The sequence below is a fragment of the Periophthalmus magnuspinnatus genome, chromosome 3 (assembly GCF_009829125.3).
Source record: "Periophthalmus magnuspinnatus isolate fPerMag1 chromosome 3, fPerMag1.2.pri, whole genome shotgun sequence".
Taxonomy (NCBI): domain Eukaryota; kingdom Metazoa; phylum Chordata; class Actinopteri; order Gobiiformes; family Gobiidae; genus Periophthalmus; species Periophthalmus magnuspinnatus.
Genome location: NC_047128.1, coordinates 29,867,615 through 29,887,905, shown reverse-complemented (window position 1 = coordinate 29,887,905; position 20,291 = coordinate 29,867,615). Strand labels below are relative to the sequence as shown.

The following is a 20,291-nucleotide window of genomic DNA, read 5'->3' as shown; positions in this document are numbered from 1 at the left end:
TCTTATCAGCAGGTCTACATTTTAGCCTACAGCCTAGGCAGGCCTAGCCACTCTTAAAGGTGCACCATGTAATAATAAGCCACTTTGCACTGTTGTTAATAAGCCACTTTGCACTGTTGTTCTGATGCTGCTATTGTACATATTTTCTCCCTTTTAGTATTTCATTAGATTTTTTTAAGCATATCTTTTTAACTTTGTGCATGCCCTTATTTGTATTTGTATTTGTATTTATTCAGTGTGTTTATGTTGCACTTTTTCACCGTATCAAGTTCCTAGTTTGTGAACTGTGTTCACAGACTATGGCAATAAAAGTCTTCTGATTCTGATTCTGATTCTGGTGTAACTTTTGAGGTAGGGGGATGTGTCACCATAGCGATCCTATCACCTTGTCTGGAATGTTCCACCGGCCTATCCACTACTTCCATGGGAGCAAGATGGTAACTCAACCAGGCCAAATTATTTGTCAGGTCTGTGGAGAGGTGACGCTGACCTGCTCACAGTTAGAATGCATATTTTTAGGCAATGAAAAAAACTAGCCTAATTTTATAAACATTCCATGCAAAGCAATAACATCTCTATATTAAAACAGTCCATCTTATCTATTAAAAAAGCCTTTGTGAAGCTCCCACTCTGGCGAGCATCAAGTGGTCAATTCTGATTGGTTGCGACGCCACAGCGTGAGTTCTGATTGGTCAGTGAGGCAGGTCCCGCCCCAGGCTCAGTTACGGCGCACGCCATTGGCTGGTTTCACATGTCTGCTGATGTGCCGCTTATGGATTTTCAAGTAAAGGTTTCATGGATCTATCTCACCAGCCGTCGTTTTCGTAATTCTCCTTGGCATTAACATTGGCGTTTCTTTCAGTGTTTTTCATACTTTATATGGACACTATTGTTATTTTTATAAGCGAAGGTCTCAGAGTCGAAATTGTTGCTTGTTTCCTCTGGTTATCTAACCCGGTGAAGAGAAGCTAACAGTTAGCATCTCAAACCACTCTGTGCGGAAGCTTTTTATTGCGTTAAAATGGGAGAAGAAGCCAACGACAAACTTTTAAACGCAGACGATGGACCTGGTAATGAAAAAAGTGCAGTAGAAGATGTTAAGTATTACACGTTAGAGGACATAAGAGTGCATAATATGAGCAATGACACATGGCTCATTATCCACGAGAAAGTATATGACATCACAAGTTTCCTTGAAGAGGTATGTGCTGTGTTTTCAACTGCGTACTCAATTATGTCTAATTTTACTCCAAATGACCAAATTACTAGCAAACTGTAAACTGTAATTGTGTGTCTAAGGTGTTAACGGGACACCGACATAACCTGAGGTGACCTATGGATGCCGACCGGGACAAACAAGTTTTGCTAACTGTCATTTGAAATAGTCAATATATAACATGCTAACTGACTCAAGTAATTTGCCTAAATATATAAGCCATTTAATTCAAGCTTTGTTTAAATCCACCTTCAAAAACAAACGCTTCTGTCACGCTCTTACAAATGGGATATTGTACTTGACTCCTCTGTGTGTCAATAAGTATTCAACAAATAACTACCATTTCAGTAATTCTCATAGTTATGATTGTATACTATTGCAGTCAACCCTGTTATGTGTTCACAGCATCCTGGTGGTGAGGAGGTTTTGCTGGAGCAGGCTGGTGCAGATGCCACAGAGAGTTTTGAAGATGTGGGGCATTCCACTGATGCCAGGGAGATGCTGGAGCAGTACTATGTAGGAGAGCTACACCCAGTAAGTGCAACACATTTGGCATCATTTGACTTTTGTATTAAATTTTCAAGTCTTCAGTTTTGCTGTCACATGACAGTAATGATGATGATGACAGCAAGAAACAATGCTATTTAAGAATGTGTCGGGAATCAATACTTACAGGTAAAGATGTATATAATAATGAGTGTTTTCTCTTTACTGACTGTATCAGGGCACTGATGTTGCCCTCACTGCAATCAGCCAGAGAATGAAGGCTACACTTTTAGGACTGGACCTCCTTTCACGCGCATATCCTAACTCAGGGGTGTCAAACTCAAATTCACAAAGGGCCAAAATTAAAAACTAGGACTAAGTCGCAGGCAAAACTAAATATTTATTGAAAATTTCAACAACATCTGCATGTTTTTCAGAAGGGGTGGATTAAATGTGATTGAAGTGACAGGTAGCAGACGCTAATGAGTGTCAACAGAAGTGGTAGGGGCAAAGTATTCTGGGATTTGTAGTATTAGCGGTGCACGTGCTGTACTGGCACGGAGGCCAGCGGGCCGGCTCTAATACATATTTGATATGATCTCGTGGGCCAAATATAATTGTATAAAGGACCTGCGGACCTGAGTCTGACATGTCTGTCCTAACTCGTCACCCCATACAATGCCATATTATTATGTTGGTAAATATTCCCTGTGCATTTACATTACATTCCTCCAAAGAATTGAATTGTGAAAGGCATGAATGAGAAAGGGAGTTACTGGGGGTACCAGGAAATTACTTGCAGCATCCACACTCTGTTCTGTGTATGTGGGAGAGTGTGGTCCTGCTTGACACTCTGGAGGAAAGCAAGGTGCACAACATGCTGCCGTTAGTGATAAGGAGAGAGGGACTATATCATAGCGACCAAGATCATGGTTTAAGATCTGGACATGGGTCCTCAGGCACTGGTGGAAGGATGGATGCAGTGGTAACATGTCTCGATGAGAACAAGTCTAGAAATACAAATAATGTTACCACAAGATGGCAAAGGGTGACAAGGTGTCCTGTTAAATTGACAGTCATTATAATTGCTCTTATTTTTTTGTTTTTACAGGATGACAGGAAAAAGGAAAAGCCAAAGGTATGTTCTAATGAGTAATGTAATATATACATATATATGTAATGTAATCTATTTTGATTTTTTTAGGAGGTTAATGTCACAAATCCAGGAGAAAGCGGGTAAGGGATTATAATCTTTTATTATTTTACAAGAGTTTTACATCAAGAGTCTATCAGTGATATTCCATGTGCTTTTTGTCTCTTTGTAGCAGCAATTGGTCCACCTGGTTGATATCTGCTGTTGCTGCAGCTGTTGTAGGGGTGGTGTATCGTTACTTTATATTTGAACACAAGTCCTCCTGAGGTCTGCTAAGTGCATTCACATCTTGCTTGTTGCATCTGAAAGCCTTGAAATGTTGACCAAAACCTCTTCCTCCTGAATGCACAATATTTGTGTAGGTCTTTTATTCGCAGAGGATTAGACTGTTCATGTCTTGCTGAGAGCATTGGGAACTGCAGGATGGTCTGGAATAATTGCCGTGTGTTTTTAAATGTCTGTCACTATATTGGGTGGTACTTAAGTCTTAACTTATGCATTTGACTCTGATTACCTTATGCTCTTAGCGTATGCTCATACCATTTATCTGCCTGTGAATGATTTTACTTTTCAATTTTCAATTTTTTTGTAAACTGAAAGCCATTATTGAAATAAATGAAAATATTTATCATAATGCAAAAGATTATATAACTTAAAAAGGATCAACTTTTGTTCTTTTAATACACTGGTGAATGGTATAATTGATTTAAGTGATTAATTAAGATTGACTTGTTCATTTTTAGATACATTTTCAGCAGATATTTCCCTTGTGTTTAGGTGAAAGTACCTGGCAGCTCTGTGTTCACTTAAACATATGCATTGTCTTTAAAAATATACATGATGTTCAATTCATCCAGAGAGAATAGTTGTACATTCATTTGCTTGTTTTAGACTATACATGTTATTTAAAACCTTATTGTATAGAGCTTCACTATGGAACATAACATGCTGCTATTTTTGCTATGTTCAATTCACCTGCCGTTACGTTTCTGAATAAACAAAATTTAATGAACTGTGTTTTGACCTTTTTGTCTGCAAAGTGAAATATGAATGAGCACATTGAGTATGTATCTTGACCTTCACCTGATGAGGACTTATGACACAGTGCTATCTATTAATTCTTATCTGACAGTTTCACACTTTATGTAGTGAGTGGAATAGATGGCCATAACAAATAATAATTAATTGGGGATGGCCAATTATATAAATACGCTGGAGTGTAAGGGTCACTTAAAAATATAAATTATGTGGATGCTATGAGAATAAAGTAACATTTTGACATTAAAGTTGTATTTTAATGAGAATATAGGTTAAAGCCTGAAAAAGTTGTTGAAAAAGAATAAAGTAACAAAAAAAAAGGATAAATCTTACCAAAAATAAAGTCGCATTTAATGATTTAGGCCCTGAGCAAATACAAACTACAAAAGACTGGAGCTTGGATGAGTTAAAGTTTACATAAATGCCCCTTAAGGAGGTCAAAATTGGAAATGTTCATATTTTAGAAGTCCCGTGTGAGTTGAAGTATATTAGATTATCCCACCCTCCGGTCTGCTCTGCTTTGCTTCACTACTGTCCTAAACATGGGGACTTTGCACAATCACAGTTCAAAGATGTGTTGCTGTGGATAACTTCAGCCCCTCGTTATGGGCATGTGGAGCCGGGCGCACTGGGCAGCCTCGATTTACGCACCGATTATAATATAGCCTCATCTCTATTGCTACAGCGCTGTCCTGTTTCTGTCTCCAAATGTGCGATTCAGTCCAACACACAGAGTTGAAGCTGGTTTCAGTCTGTCACCCTGAATTCTTTATGCAGAATCGACCTCCGCAAACTGTTCTGCTGTTCCTCAGTGATGGGTGTGGAGCAGTGTGTACAGCCCGTATCCATGGATGTTCCACCGCAGTGTAAACAAGTGTAAACAAGCGTAAACAAGTGTAAACAAGCGTAAACAAGCTTCAACAAGTGTAGAAAGCTCAACGTCAAGGGAACAGAGTTGGTGAAAATGCGCACAGACTTCTACACCTGTATTTGGCTGTGGATCAGAGCGCGGCCGGTGCCCAGGAGTGTGCAGAGGCGCTTGGGGGTCATCCTTAAGAAAATTATTCAATAGTTGTTAATGTTTAAAAGGATAATGTTGTATGTCCATTGTACATAGGTTTTTTATTTCAGTTTTTAACTCTTTAAGGGCCATTCTTTTGCACTCTGATCGTGGTGGCAAATTGCCCCTCTGTGTTTTGACATGTCAGTCCCTAAATGTGGATAAAATAACTCTTTACTCTCGTAAAATTACATTTTTAAAGAGACTCTAATACTCTGTGGTACATAAAGACTGCAAGCAAAAAGGGAAAAAATGATCTTGGTTATCATGTAGAGTAATACTTAGGTCTGAACACAAGATGGCGCTGCGACCATGTTTTATTTTGAGCCTCAGTGTAAATAGTTTCGCTTCACTCAGACATGAATAATTGAAAACACAGGACAGCTGAGTGCTAAAAGAGGGTTCAAGTAACTTTGATTATTACAGATTGTATGTACTGTATAATCATGCACACAGATTCAGTAAAAATGTCCTGAGACCCTGTAAATACTTTAGTGATGTTGACAATCAGCAGGGCAAATGACAGGGTCTATGAGAGAGCATATTGTACCAGTGAGTGTTCATGAAACCAGCAGCCACCTTCTCTGTGACCAAACCGCTTGTTATTTCCATCAGCACAGACCCTCTCAGAGGGGCTGGGCTGCTAATGAACAACACCCCACTGTCCTCGGAGACTGACTCTGCAAAAATCTCTTGAAAGCCTTGAAAAAAAACAAAAACAAACATGTGGCAGTAACAAACATGAAGGGCCGTGGTATTTTATGGAGGTACAAATGATTAAAGCTTATTGGCGTACATACCATTTTATTTGATTTATTTTCTGGCAGCTGGTCATTGTAATTATCAATTTATCACATTTCAACTATACCAAAAGTCTAAATCTTCCAGAACATAAATGTACTACTTTTTAATTTTAAAGAGTACAAGGGATTCAGACGGTTGACTCCTACACTCACAACTGAGACCCCAACTTGCCATGCCTAAGCAATTAAAACATTTGAAAAATATTGATACAATATTTGATAGTTTCATGCATTTCATGAACTTTCCATTAAGAAAATTAATGACTATAGTTAACAAGACAACTCTTATGGTTTGTCATTACAGCTGATGTCAATACCCTTAGAACATAAAGTGAATGTGTAGTGTCCCTGAGGAAGAATGAAGAATGGTGCATTAACTGGTAGCATTAATGACATACTTTATTTACACAATTATTCAAATTAGATTTACATAAACATACAAAAATTAAGATTTTTTGTGATTTGTTTTAACAATGCATCTAACAAGAGTCATCTAAATCCAGCCGTGAGTCATGGGTAACAGCCCTGCTCTGTGCCTAAAAATGGCAACATAAAAATTACCTTTTCTATTGTTTGTTGCTCAGCATTTATTTTGAACCAGGACTGCGTACATTAAAAGCAACCTTGTGGATGGATATAATTAATATCTCACAATCACATCCAAAGCAGCTGCGGGTACCAGAGTTATCTCCAGTTGGCACAAATGTGGTGACCTTTCTACAGTGTAACTGCTTAATTACTTTTCTTAGGTACATGAAACAGCACAACTTAAAAGGTTAACTACTCTCAGCTGATATGCCAAGGCCTTAAACTGGCAGCACGCTCGATGGACTCAATCCTTCAAAGTGCTCCTAATCTCAATGCCAGTTTGCCAATATTTCATATCTGGTCCTGGTAATGGATTTATAAATATCTGATATCCAAATTTTAAAGTAAGAAACACTGACATTTGCAAACACATTACAGTATATAAAAACAGTGGCTTTACATAGATTTGTCAACTATAAAACAACTAAAAGGGTGAATTAAGAGACCATTTACAGTGGGTTCAAATGCAGAGTAAAACAAAAAATCCTAATAAGTTATCCAGACAAAAGTTAACATGTTCCACTTAACGGAACAGAAACCATGACTGAAACTAAATAAAAATATAAAACAAAAATATCAAATTATGAAGCTTGAAGCTGTATATGTTTTCATTACATTGCCACTAGTGTGTTGCAGTTTATTTCTTACTGTTCATTATCAGGTTTGCAGAGTGAGGCAGGACACTGGCAAATTCACAGGGGAAGATTCTCTACAGTTCTGAGGGCTGCTCTTGTAATGTTAAGGTCCTATGCCAAGGACAGTAAAGTGGTTGTGGACGATACGCTGGCCGACCGCCCATGTACACTGTTGTTATTGTCAAAAATATTAGACATAAACTGAATCTGGGATGTAGAGTAGCACCCAAAGATGTGGGCCAGCTTTGGGCATAGGGCCAGGGTGAGCTTCTGCAGGATGTGGTAGAATTTCCTGCGGAAACTTTGGTTTATCCAGAAATAGAAGATACAGTTTAGAAAGCCATTGGAGGTTGGCAGCCACACCACAACAAATTCTGCCCACTCCGGTACACTTCTCCCAGAGAGTGCTGCAAGACAGACAAGAGTGACATGAGGACAGGTAGCAACTGCCTGACAACAGCATGGATACAGTCATCAAAGAGGCTGGAGAGGGAGCATGAGTACATCTATTTTTTCTCATATAAAGAAAGAAGACTGCATTTTTTTTGGTAAAAGGTTGTAATCAGGCTTAATGCAGTAGGCTATATAACTAGTGTGCCTACTGCTCTCTGGAGAAAAGTCACAATAACTGTAAGATGAACTTTAATCATTGTCATTCTTCCTGTATTTCATCAAAAAAGAAGTGTAAATTACCCACTGGATCATTAGTCTACATACCATTATAGATCATAGCGGCCATACAAGGAGTCCAGCAGGTGTAGTATGCGGCCATGACGGGCACGAGCACCCTGGATGCCACATTAGGCCTGCTGCGGCGCGCACAGTCGTATTGGCGCAGTTTCAGTCTCTGTCTTTTGGCTGCGCACCACACTCTCAGGTTGCAGTAGGTCATAATAATAGAACAAGGGAAAAAGATCAAACTAGTCAGGCTCAGGGAGTAAAGCACATTTGTGGAGTACGAGGGATTACACACCAGTGAAGCCGTGGAAAAGTGCACTTGGATAATGTCTGTTGGCAGAGATATTGGGAGGAGCAAAAATGGGGGAAAGCACCATGAAAAGGCTATGAGCAGCAGAGTCCTTTTTCTGGTCAAAATGGCACAGTATTTGAGCGGGTAAAACACTGCTACGTATCTTTCCAGGCTGATAGTTGCCAGTGTGTACATGCAGGTGGAGTAGATTGTAGCGTTGCAAAAAGCCACCACGTGACAAAGCGCATCTGGCCCTTCGTTATAGCCCTTGACCAGACTCACCCACAGATTGAGAGGCATGACCAGAAGTCCAAAAGCAGAGTCTGCAGCGGTCAGGGACAGCAGGAGGTGCCGGGAGTTCCTCGACCACCCGGTCACAGAGGAGGAGATGACCAGGAGAACTGCAATATTCCCCAGAGTAATCATCACGCCCAGAGCCACTATTACGCAGACTTTAATGGAGCGGTGAGCGAGCTCCAGTGATCTCTCAGTGTTGGATGAATTGGAGTCATCAGGAAAAGACGACAAGTTAAAGTTTAGATGCATTTTTTTTTTTTACTCATAAAGCCATGAGTGCGACCAAATCGTTAGCCATACAGTACAGAAAGTTGTAAAGCTGCTGCTGCTGACGTTGCGATGGTCCACTGCAGGGTAAAGATCAGCTTCACACCTGCAGCAATCAGTGCAGGGTGGAACCTTTTCAAAACCTCACACAGGACTCATCATGGTGAACTTCTAAAAGCACAAATGCATGTCTTTATTGGCTTGGACTACTTTTCATTGTTCTTAAAATGAACCAGGCCTAGTAGATTTAAGGCAGTCCTATTCCAGGTGATTTTAATAGCTCCATGAGTCAGGTTTAAAGCCTTTTTGGAGCTCTGCAGTGACGCCTACTCCGGTTCTGGAAGTACATTTTCCCTTCATTTGTTGAGCTCCATTGCCTGATGTCCTATTAGGCTGCTGCCATTTTGCTGAACAGAAAAAGTAAAGCAAAAAGTTGAATAGTATTTATCTTAAAATCTATTGCATTCATTTGCCCAACCTGTTTGCAGTCCAGTAGTTATAAATTTGAGTTTTACGTTATATTACACATCACCTGATTCCTTATAGGGTGTATGATATGGTAAAAATGGCCTTTTGTGTAGTTTGTGTCGTGTTCCTGCTGGTATCAGATGATTTGAGGGAGTAGGTCTTAGCCAATCAGGGATGAAAGGAATAGCTACACCAATAACTATAATTTTCCCTGTGCCAAATGGGAACCTGAGGACATGGGTAGTTTTCCAAAGGCCTAAAATGACCCCTCCATAAGACAGACCACATTCTTTGATTTCTTTGTAGGTTACGTCCATGTTTACCATTTTATTTTACTTGTTTGATTCTTCTGTTTTGTTGCAGCAGTTTTGTTACACCAGATGTTCTCTACAGATGTTTCTACGGTTGTTTTCTCAAAAGTTAAATATAAAGTGTCGTACTCATTCATATTTATATGTTGAACAGGCTGCTTGTGCATGTCACTGATGGAACTTCATCTTGGCAGGTTTAATCAACAACAATAGGGCAAGTCTGTCAAACACTTACACACTGTCACCAGCACAGGATTTAAAGACTGACATCTCACAACCAATCACAGTCCAATTTCTGACTATTTCACCTCATCAGTGTCAGTCTCCTGTCCTCCTCCATTCAGGGAAGAAAGAGCATCAACAGCTCCAAAGTGGCAGCTGGCCGATGCCAAAAGAGAAAGTTTATGACAAAAGAGGGCAAAAGAAAAACTGTCATTTAAAGTATAAGCCAAGAGACAAACAATTCATAGTTAGCCAATGTGTGGTTTATGTATCTATGTATCTATGTATCTATTTCTATGGTTTTGGAGGATTCAGTCTTCAGCCATATCTCATTTGATAAAACATTTTGTCCTTATAGATAGGACAATTCTGGTCCCAATTCATAGACATATATTTCATTTATATTATTATTATTATTATTATTATTATTATTATTATTATTATTATTATTATTATTATTATTATTATTATTATTATTATTATTTTATTGTATTACTGCATGGCTATTTTTTACATACAGCTTTTTTAAATGGATCCCAGGAAGATTAACTGTACAGCTAATGGGGAATCCTAATAAATAAATTAATTAATTAACAATAAAAACAACAGTACATTTTTTATATTGACAGACACAAAGGCAAGAATATGCATTTTCCCCCAAATTGCATAGGATTATATTCCTGTGTCATGTAGATCATAATTGGAAAAGCTACTCTACATTAAAAAAAAAAAAAAAGTTAATGAATATAAAATGGGATCCCAAGGTGCCATTTTATAACCTTGGGGTCCCACTGGAGGAGTTGGAGGACATGTCTGGGGTGAGGGAAGTCTGGGAGTCTCTGCTTATACTGCTATCCCCATGACCTGGCCCCAGATAAGTGGAAGAAAATGGATGGATGGATAAGATAAAATGCAGATCAACAGAACAAAATTGATTCCTGAAAGAAGCTATACTGAATTTAACATGTATGTTTGTTGAAAACCCGTGAAAAACGTACTTTCAGGTATGACTTTGACTGGTACAGGCTACAGGCTACTTTGCAATAGCATTAATGAGAACACACATTGCTGCTAATAATGTGTCTATAATCTATTTGACTGTGTAAAATCAAAGTTGTGAGAGATGAGAAAATGTCATAAACCATAAAAGACCTCCCTAATCACCAGTTATATCTTAAGATTCTAGCTACTACTAATAAGTGAATCCCCGCCCAGCACAGAGCAGCCTGCACTGTGGGGAAAACCTCGTCTATAAAAGTATACATGGATGGACCATGATATACATTTATACAGCACAGTCCTCTGCTGCTACCAGCAGATCCCACAGGGTAAGAACCTGACAGCTTTCTCTGTTTGATATATGTGTTTTGCTGCGTCTTAATGAGCACATCTCTCCAGGAGGTGTCTAAAATGAAGCTGGAGGAGGGGTAAAAATTTGCACTCTTTTTCTCACTAGACTTCTTCATCTTGAAGTCAATTACAAGCACCTACCTGGTTCTGTCCTATATAGTGCTAGACGGTCACAGATACGTCTTGACTTTCACACTTATAGATGCCATTGCTTTTCAGGACTTCACTTTAAATTTGCAGAGATATTTCAGGATGTAATAATACATAATCAGCAGGCTAGCCAAAAAATGTTTACTCTCTTCATTGTATGTTCAATATAGTTCCTACTAGGCCCAAATAATGATCCACTTTTGCTATTAAGAGGACACAGTTTATGTTAAATTCAAAATTGCTGATCAAAATAATAGTAATTGTATCATTAACACAAAAACTACTAGATCAAAACATGATAACAAGGTACTCACTGGACAAGGTTTTTTTTTTTTTTTTTTTTAGCTCATTTTGATTTCTATCTCGAATCTAGAAATCAATCTTTGAATCCTCATCACGATGACACTGATTACCTTTGAAACCTTTACGTCCTTGGACCACGCTTAGATGTTGAGCCTTAACATCGATATATTGAATCATGACTCCATGTTCCCTTCTTAATAACTATGTGCATAGACTCAGTATTTCTTTGTATTTTTATAATATGAGTCAAATTTGTACTACTACTACTACTGTATATGGCTTGTTTTGCCAGATGTCCTCTCAATATACTTTTCCTGTCTTTATCTTCTCAGTATGAAGTATAAAGATTTCTATGCATATTTCCCAAGGTGCATGTGGAAATTTTGCTGGTCCCATGTGAAAATGTTGTGCTTGAACCAGAGCGGATAGATTGTGTACAATTGAATATCCTGTGAGTGGGTGGGCTCCTCCATTGAGCACCCACAGCACAGCAGCATCCTGATGTGCACAGAGCCATTGATCTGATCTGAACTGCATATGTGTGGGCAACTTCATTCTCTGAGTGAGGGATGACGTAAGATATCGAGGATACTGTTAAGCCCAGAGCTTGATGGCTGATTATGTTCACTGTTTGTCTCCTGATAAGGGCTTTTGTGCACGGGCAGCAGTGTTTAGTCCTTGTTGGTCTTCTCTGTATCTGTAAAAAATAAATACAAACACATTTACATTACCAGGGAAGCAGTTAGCAAGAAACACAACATAATTTAAACTGTGATAAACCTGTGATTGAGTATTGTTTTTAGACTTCCTTTGTGTCCTTCAAATGCTGTACACAATGAAGCTTTTATCTACAATTTGACTCCAGCAGCTTGGAAAGATGATAAACCTGTAGTCAGTCATTCGCAGTGGGAGTATATGTATTACACTAAGTCAATTAGCATGCCACACTCATTTGTATGGTCATATTCCTTTTTACAGTGCAGGTTGTTACTCCTCAAAAAACTGTGTAATTTAAGCAGATCATATTGACCCTGTTACACAATGTTTGTATGTCACCATGCCTCTGCCTCTCCGCTTTGTGCAAAAATATCCAAACCAGGATTCAGTGTCAGTCTTGCATAAGAGCTGTTTTACCTTTCATTTGAAGAGACCTGACTGGTCATTCAATAGAAGCACATATTCACTTTAGTGTTCTGAGCATCATTATGGATTTTAGGAACTGCACAAGAACCTTTGGGTCTTGTTATAGAGGTTGGGCACACTGAATGGAACTTGTGTGAAAAGTGTTTGGTTGTACAGTGTAATCACAGTGTCGAAAGGGTGAAATTATGATGCCTACTATCAAAGTATCGATCTAAACTGGAATACACGACTTCTGAATGTTTGTCGCCAGTTGGTTAAATGTTATTAAATATTTTAACTAAGTAGCATTAACAGTTCATAAGCAATGTAGCTTCAGTTTGGCTGAATACCTTCAGTATCTTTGTGAGTGGAGATGGAAAGTATTGAGAATATGTTACCAAAATGACTTCTCATGTTATAGGATCAAATACAGCAATTATTAAGAAAATGTATTCATAAGGAGAAACAGTGGATGTATAAACCAACAGAAAAGACCAAAGAGATTTGGAGCTTGTAAAGTTAGTTGGTATGACAATCCAAGAACACAGTTATTCTGTGATGTATTGTTAGAAAAGTCAGCACGTATTTATTTTTGTGTTTCAACTGAAACCAGCAAACTTAATAAGTTATTTAAAACTACTTTTAACCTCCTGTTACATTACTAAATCCACTTTATATCTTTGCTGCTGGTTGCCGCTTACTCGACACATTTCAGAGGTGTAGCCTTGTTGGTCAGCAGCAAATAGGCTTTATTTTAGCTCCGGCTGCTCCCTTCTGACTTGGTATGAATGGAATCTGCCACATCCACTTCCCTAGGCTCCCCCAGTTCACTGTATCTTTCACTGACAGTGCATAATTCTGCACCTCCTTTAATTTAGTATCTTAGCTTTGTCTATGGCCCCTGTTGTGATAAAGATTAGAGTAGGTCTATGCATTATTCTCTAATGTGTTTTAATGTCAGAGGTGCAGCATTCATCATTGTAAGGGCTACATGTGCAAAAAGCTTCAGATGATTCTTCCTTTTTTAATATCTGCTCTGAGTATAGTGGAAAGGCAGGTCTACAAATAATGGCCTATGTGAGAGTAGTATGGATTCTTAATGCCTCATAAAGCAGTCTGTTCACTAATTATTTAAGCTGGGCTCTGTAATTCATTATCAGTGTTGCTATTAAGGTGGTTTCTTTTTTAGTTTAGTGTATCTCTTTAGTACTATATTGCTTAATATGCAAGTAATATGAGATTGGAATAATTAATTGGTACCTTTAAATATTTAATCTAAGCTTGTGCCACTAGATTCTGACTTGACAGGTTCCCGCTGCTACAATAGGGCCCAGGTGCCAGTGGGTCGGAGACTGAAGGAAGTGCTCAAGCACACCAACGCCGACACATGTACTTCAGTCTATTTGAGCAAAAATACAGACTGCTTCATTTTTAAAAAACATGCAGCACTTTGTGCATTTATGGATAGAAAATATGTTTGTGCTTTTCCCTCAACTGGATTTCACTTAGAAGATAGTTTTCTGATTCGCTGTTGTGACACTTCGACCAATCATCTTGGAGTGTTCATTTGTCCTGATAGGTCCTGATCACTTTCAGTGTGAGTCATCCCAGATTGGTAATATGCAGATCTCAATTCAAAGTGCTACATATCAATATGGTATGAGCCAGATTATATTTGATCAGTCCATAGGGCTCATAATGGCAGGTATACACTCGAGTCAGTCATGCACTATACATTATGTAATAGATGAGTGAGATAGATGCTGACATATGCACTGAGAGACAACTATTTTACACAGTCATTTACACAACACACAAGTAACTATTTATGACCCTATAAAGGTGAAATATGTAACTTTTCTGCCAGGGGTCCATCATCCACTTGTCTACATGGAGATATTATTGCTTTGCTCAGAATGTTCCACAGTATGACATTATATGATCTTTATGAAGACAACCAGATGGTGCCACCATTTTTTCTTTTTTTTTTTTTTCTTTTTTTTTGCATTAAAACACTTATAACTGAAATATATTTGTATATTACCATACTGCGGAACATTCCAGGAAAAGCAGCATCTTATGAAGAAGCAGCAGGTGGCAAACCCCCCACCACAAAAGTTACATAGCGCTCCTTTATAGGCATGTCTTTAAAGTTGACCTGTACAGTAGTGCTACTACTATATCACTATGCGCCCCATAACACAACATAATCATATGTTTGCCATTTTAAACAAATGCATTTTTCAGTCCTAACTATGTTATTTTCACAAGCGTACGTCTGAACAGCTAGTCTGTTTCTTTTTATCACTTGTTCCTGTTGGTAGTGCAGAAATATTTATTGGATTGTCGTCACCCAAATGTGCGTCAACCTTTTATGTGAACTTATTTGCAGTGAATAGAAATGAGCTGCAGGAAAGAAAAGTGTGACTCAAATAACCTTTTATAATCACAGACAGACGCTGTATTTTCTGCAGCATGTGTGGCTCAGTAAACTAAATGATTACTGCATTAATAGGGAACGTAAACAGCATATCAACTGTTCATCAAAGCACTGCCACTTATTAAGCTGCATGACAAATGGCCATGCAGCTACTTAGTATGTCAGTAAAGGTGGAGGTCACTTTGCAGTTTGTTTTTTAAATGTGATTTGGCCTACTTGTTTACATGCAGATTGATACTTTTATTGATATTCCCGGCCAAGCAATAACGTCACCATATGAAGACAAGTAAGTGACAGACCCTCCATCGGATAATTTAAATAGTGCACCTTTAAAAAGACCATAAAACTGGATCATTGTCATGTTTACTCTCATACATTGGTGTGCGTGGTCCAGATCAGCTGTCAGCCTGATAATGAACACTTATTAAACCTGCCTGTTTGCAGTGCACCACTTCATTTATCATGCCAGCACCAAATCTGATTGCTATACAACTGATGAAATATTACTGAAGAAAGACAGGCAGCGCTGAATAACAGTGATCTCAATCTTTAGTTTGAATTTAGTATTAAAGATGTGGTCAGTGTGGAGTTACATGCTGAACTGACGAGCAGAGATTATTGAAAAAAGTGAGTTCATAAAAATTCCGATTGATGAAAAATCAAGTAACGGAAAGCGTTTTCAAGGTTTAAACAATCTGTAGAAATGAATCACATCATAACACGAAGCTTTGAATCAGGAAAAATCTTAATAACATTCAGGAAATTGAGTTGCCAAGCGCCTTTATCAGAATCTTTCTAAGGAACTAGAGGTGATGAAAAAACATGATGCCCACTGACAATGAACAGTGTTGACAGACTTTGTTTTTTATTTATTTATTTGTTTGTATGAATCAATCAATTATAAGTGATTACCACTGGTTCTTCAGAAAGATCCTACTGAGATGAATGTGCTCATTTTCTTTCCTCCGGGCCACATGTGTATAAGATCATGTTTGTTGTGTGCAAATACAGTAGTCCCCTTAAGTCCCTTCTGTTGTTTATCTACACTGTGAACAGGTGCCTGCTGCTCCTGTCTTCTTGCAGTATGTTGTCTTGTTTGTAATAGCTATACTCCAGCTCGTTTTAAGCCTAAAGCTACAACATGTAGTGGAAGAGATAAGCAATTTGTCTAATATTACTGTGATTCTAGCTTTCATCTTTTATATATTTATCTTACCTTCACAGACACACAAAGCATGAGCTGTGGAGGGAACAGTGTGTCCAAGTTTACTGGGACGTCAGTGGTGAGTCACAACACAAGAGAGCCCTTTGTACCTATAAACCATGAAGACCTATGAAGACCTATTAAGAAACTGCACGCAAGATACAAAATGATATCGAGTCCTCTAGTTCACTGTAGGTAGCACTGAAAAGAAATGTTTTTGATAACTGGTAATGTCTTATTTTCTTTCAGCCAGACAACCTTATTAGTGAGATGTTTTTTTTTGTTTTTGTTTTTGAAAGGTTGAAAAATGATGTAGGGAAATATTTCTATTTAATCAGATACTGTTTGTACATCACCTATGCACTCAGGAGATTACATTATACTTATTTTTCTTTTATTTTCTTCTTTAGCCACACCCATAATTAGCTCCATTAGCTAATATCTTTAATATCTTTATATAAAGATCTTTATCTTTATATAAAGATATTAAAGATATTAGCTAATGGCTAATATATATATATATATATATATATATATATATATATATATATATATATATATATATATATATATATATATATATATATATATATATATATATATATATATATATATATATATATATATATATATATATATATATATATATATATATATATATAATAATATTTTCACACACACACATGTATATAATATATATTGGAAAAAGTAGTTCTGTGCTCTTATTGAAATATAATAATATAGATAGAATAAAGAAGATTTAGACACAGTTCTGTGTTAACTTCAGGAAGATGCTAACGTTAATGCATTTCCACTGATAACCCACCTGCTTCACCACAATTCTTTGCTCTGTTTGTCACTGTCTCTTTTTCGATAATAAAGTTAACACAGAGACATTGTCCACACGGCTCATACAGTATGTAACAGCCTGTAGCATTTATTCTAATACTGTACTTACTATTCTGCTGCTGTCCAGTGGCTTATTATTGCAATGTTCTGCTCACACAAAGGGGGTCTATAATGAGGCGATTACTAATGAATGATTTAGACTGAGCAGCAGTCATAATGAATATGGATGTGGCCATCAGGGCTGCTGTTGACTTTGGGCTTTAGATGTATGGATACTCAGTAACGTGTGGTTTCCCACTGCCACACTGTCCCATGTGTCACACATTTGACAACTCACATCCCCTCCATTTACTATCAGGACACTTCCACTGCATCTGTGTTTCATCTGATGCAAAGCTACCAATACAGTTACAACACACACGCAGGGTAGTATATAATGTTGGTGTTAAAAATACAATTTAAATACAATTGAATTTTGAATCCTATTTACATTATGTGAATATTTGTATCATAGGAGGAATCCTAAAATAGCCTATTTATTATAAACACAACTACCGGCAATTTAAATGGAAAGTAATACAATCACTAATTCATCTTAGGAGAATTTAGGAGAAGACCATTCTCCTATGTAACTTTAATCTGACTAAACAACATAGTAATACTGTACAGATTTAAAGAAACCCACACAAATACTGTTATGAAGAATTTGGGAAAGCTCAGCTAATTATCTCTGAAGCTGGAGCTCTACACACTACTGTGTGTGTGTATATGTAATACATATAAATGAACAGCTGTCCCTCATTTACACTTGTAAATGTTGTTTTAATCAGCAACATTAACATATTGACACCATCTGAACACGCCTCTGCAGACAGGTGCTTGGTAAGTTGTATGATTAACACTTAACAGCTAATGGTGTGACCAACTGCATCCATTTTTATAATCTTCCTCTGAGGACGGTTATACACAAACTCTAAGAGTAAAATTGAATAGTGTATTTTTAAATGGTAAACACTGTGGTGTCAAGGGCAGAGTATATGAATGAGAGAGGTTTATGAAGATATGTTTCTTGAAAAGTAACTGCAGTGATATTTCAATAACAAACCTTCAACTGCAAATATATATTGGGCCCATTGTAGCTAACTAACCTTCATGTTATATAATTATTTGCTTCTTAATGTCTACTTGTATGTATGTATGTATGTGTGGATATATGGATTTAAAATAGTGATAAATAATAGTTGCAGCATCAGTGTCAGATGCAGGTAGAGCCTTTTGGCTTCTCCTGACATATTGTCAAGCACTGACCCTTTCTGCAATGAGTGAATAGAGTCAAAGCTTTAAAAAACACCAAATTAATAATTTAAAGTTTTTGAAACTTAGAAAAGACTAATACATTTACAATAGGAAAAATCATCATAATGATATTACAGATCCAGAGCTGACTTACCCACAGAGTTGCCAGTTTGTGCCGAGGTCGTGCCTTTTGTTTTGTTAGATTGCATCAATGCCTTGGCTTAAGTATTGAACTTAAAACACTAAAAGAAGCTAAAAAGGCATCAAAATAAAACACTGTCTAATGTACACCTTCCCTGCACAGATATAGCCCACATTATGTTGCGGTCAAACAGAGCAGACAGTTGCTTTAAGAATGAGTAGCAGTGATAAGACATTAGTCAGTTTTTGGGCTGTCAGCCACATGGAGGATATGAGTTGCCAGTTTCTTTTGAGCAGAGCTGTTTGTGCTGGAGGGAGCAGAACAGGCTTCTTCAGGGGCAGGCTCCCGGGCATCTGCTGCAGCACGGCACGGTAACAGTAACCTTGACCTGAATGTCTGCGAGAAAGAAGAGAGATATGCCATAGAAAAGATTAATATAACAATTTGCTCCGTATATTTTTATTTAAACACAGAATATTTAGTATTTTTCAAACACAAATTCAGTTATTTTACATGGAAATGAATAAAGTATTAGCTGATGGACATAAATGTAGAATAGTTGCCCATTCAGCTTTACCATTTGCATACTTTTTTATAAACGTGATAAATATTTCACTTCCATTTTCATGATATATTGCTACACATCGTTTCCTCGATTAGTCCTTTTCTTTTCCCTTGCTCCTCATTTCATTCATAGACATCTTTTATTATACTCCAAGTGCTTTACAAAAGGTACATTGTGCACATTTAGAATTGGGACTGGAGAATATTGATATGACTCCTGGCGTTTAATTTGACTCTAAGTGAGTGTTTGAAATGTCATTCCCTTTATAACTCTTACCTATCTGTGATTCAATCTCAGAGTGTTTGGATTTAAACAGCTTGAAGATTAAATGCCAAAAGAAATGCTGGAATTTTATCCAATAAGAGAGATTTTTTCCTTTTTGTGATTTGACATATTTACAGGTTCAGATCTTCTATAACTCAAGATGTGTTTTGATATGAGCTTAGTAGATCAAAATGTGTAGATCAAGGTGGTATATTCGCTTCCTGCATTTACTTTGCAGTTTGGTTTGAAGATACTGATTCTAAATGCTTTCACTAAACTTGAAAAGAGAGATAAAAGAAAGTCTCCCTGCGTGTTATAAAATATCCTCTTGGCGCCCTTCACCTGTGTACAGGTCAGCCTTTGGCCCATGTTGATGCTTGTTATTCCCAGCAGGTTGTGGTGCCTTCATAAATGTGATCCCTTTGGTCTGAGGTCAGGCTCATCCCAGCTGGACGCCTTATCCCAGCCCATCAAACAGGTAACACTCACACACCACCACAACACCCGCATTTTAAAGCGAACATTTTCAGAACTTTTGACCACATAAATGATAAATGAAATGTTCAATGAAATTAATATGGCTTTTTTTTTTACCAGGATATCTAAGGCTTTTATTTAAATGTTCTGGGTAGTTTGTGTTTTTATTGGGCCACATTTCAAGAATGGCTACAGACAGAATGTGTAGATTTTCATTTTAGTCATTTCTTCATAAGATCAGTAGCATTCCACAGTGTTGCGAAACACTGAGTTATAATTAGGGCTGGGACGAGACATGGAGTTAGGACCAAGAGGAATGACACAGAATGAGATTTTGACACACAATTTAAAACAAATAAATCATGTGATTTAGTTCACAATTTTGGCCTCAACATTTCTGATTTACTTTTTATATTGTTTTATGTTTTGGTTGTCATTGTAGCACTGCTTTTTGGACCTACAGCTTCTTATGACGTGTAACTCACCAGCTCCTAACCCCTTTTTTGTCCAGTCTAAATGTAAACACATCATTGCAAGATCTTTTGTCTTTCAAGGTCTTGCAAGATCCATTTTGAACCAGATCTTTTGGGATTATTTTACTTAAGATATTTTGTT

General features: G+C 37.5%; 2 protein-coding genes and 1 long non-coding RNA gene across 3 annotated transcripts; 2 read left to right on the top strand and 1 right to left on the bottom strand.

The window, feature by feature from the left end:
- The first annotated feature begins 735 nt into the window (after positions 1 to 735).
- LOC117393655 (cytochrome b5) lies at positions 736 to 3,865 on the top strand. The gene is made up of 5 exons (XM_033991645.2): positions 736 to 1,201; positions 1,622 to 1,750; positions 2,814 to 2,840; positions 2,907 to 2,938; positions 3,028 to 3,865. The coding sequence occupies exons 1-5, from the start codon at positions 1,022 to 1,024 to the stop codon at positions 3,119 to 3,121; spliced, it is 462 nt and encodes a 153-aa protein (XP_033847536.1). The 5' UTR covers positions 736 to 1,021; the 3' UTR covers positions 3,122 to 3,865.
- Positions 3,866 to 6,135: 2,270 nt separating this feature from the next.
- zgc:162592 (uncharacterized protein LOC561993 homolog) lies at positions 6,136 to 8,626 on the bottom strand. The gene is made up of 2 exons (XM_033987968.2): positions 7,697 to 8,626; positions 6,136 to 7,386 (listed from the first exon to the last, which is right to left on the bottom strand). Exons 1-2 carry the CDS (start codon positions 8,493 to 8,495, stop codon positions 7,091 to 7,093), a joined length of 1,095 nt encoding a protein of 364 aa, XP_033843859.1. The 5' UTR covers positions 8,496 to 8,626; the 3' UTR covers positions 6,136 to 7,090.
- Positions 8,287 to 19,634, top strand: LOC129457170 (uncharacterized). The gene is made up of 3 exons (XR_008649125.1): positions 8,287 to 8,414; positions 16,104 to 16,162; positions 19,590 to 19,634. It is a non-coding gene; the product is annotated as an uncharacterized LOC129457170 (long non-coding RNA).
- The last annotated feature ends 657 nt before the right edge of the window (positions 19,635 to 20,291 follow it).

What these genes read in the sequence shown, in the direction of transcription:
- LOC117393655 (XM_033991645.2), top strand. Translation starts at nt 1,022, where the DNA reads ATGGGAGAAGAAGCCAACGACAAACTTTTAAACGCAGACGATGGACCT. An exon ending in TCACAAGTTTCCTTGAAGAG is followed by an intron (nt 1,202 to 1,621) that starts GTATGTGCTGTG and finishes ATGTGTTCACAG; the next exon opens with CATCCTGGTGGTGAGGAGGT. An exon ending in ACAAATCCAGGAGAAAGCGG is followed by an intron (nt 2,939 to 3,027) that starts GTAAGGGATTAT and finishes GTCTCTTTGTAG; the next exon opens with CAGCAATTGGTCCACCTGGT.
- zgc:162592 (XM_033987968.2), bottom strand. Translation starts at nt 8,495, where the DNA reads ATGCATCTAAACTTTAACTTGTCGTCTTTTCCTGATGACTCCAATTCA. An exon ending in GGCCGCTATGATCTATAATG is followed by an intron (nt 7,387 to 7,696) that starts GTATGTAGACTA and finishes TCTGTCTTGCAG; the next exon opens with CACTCTCTGGGAGAAGTGTA.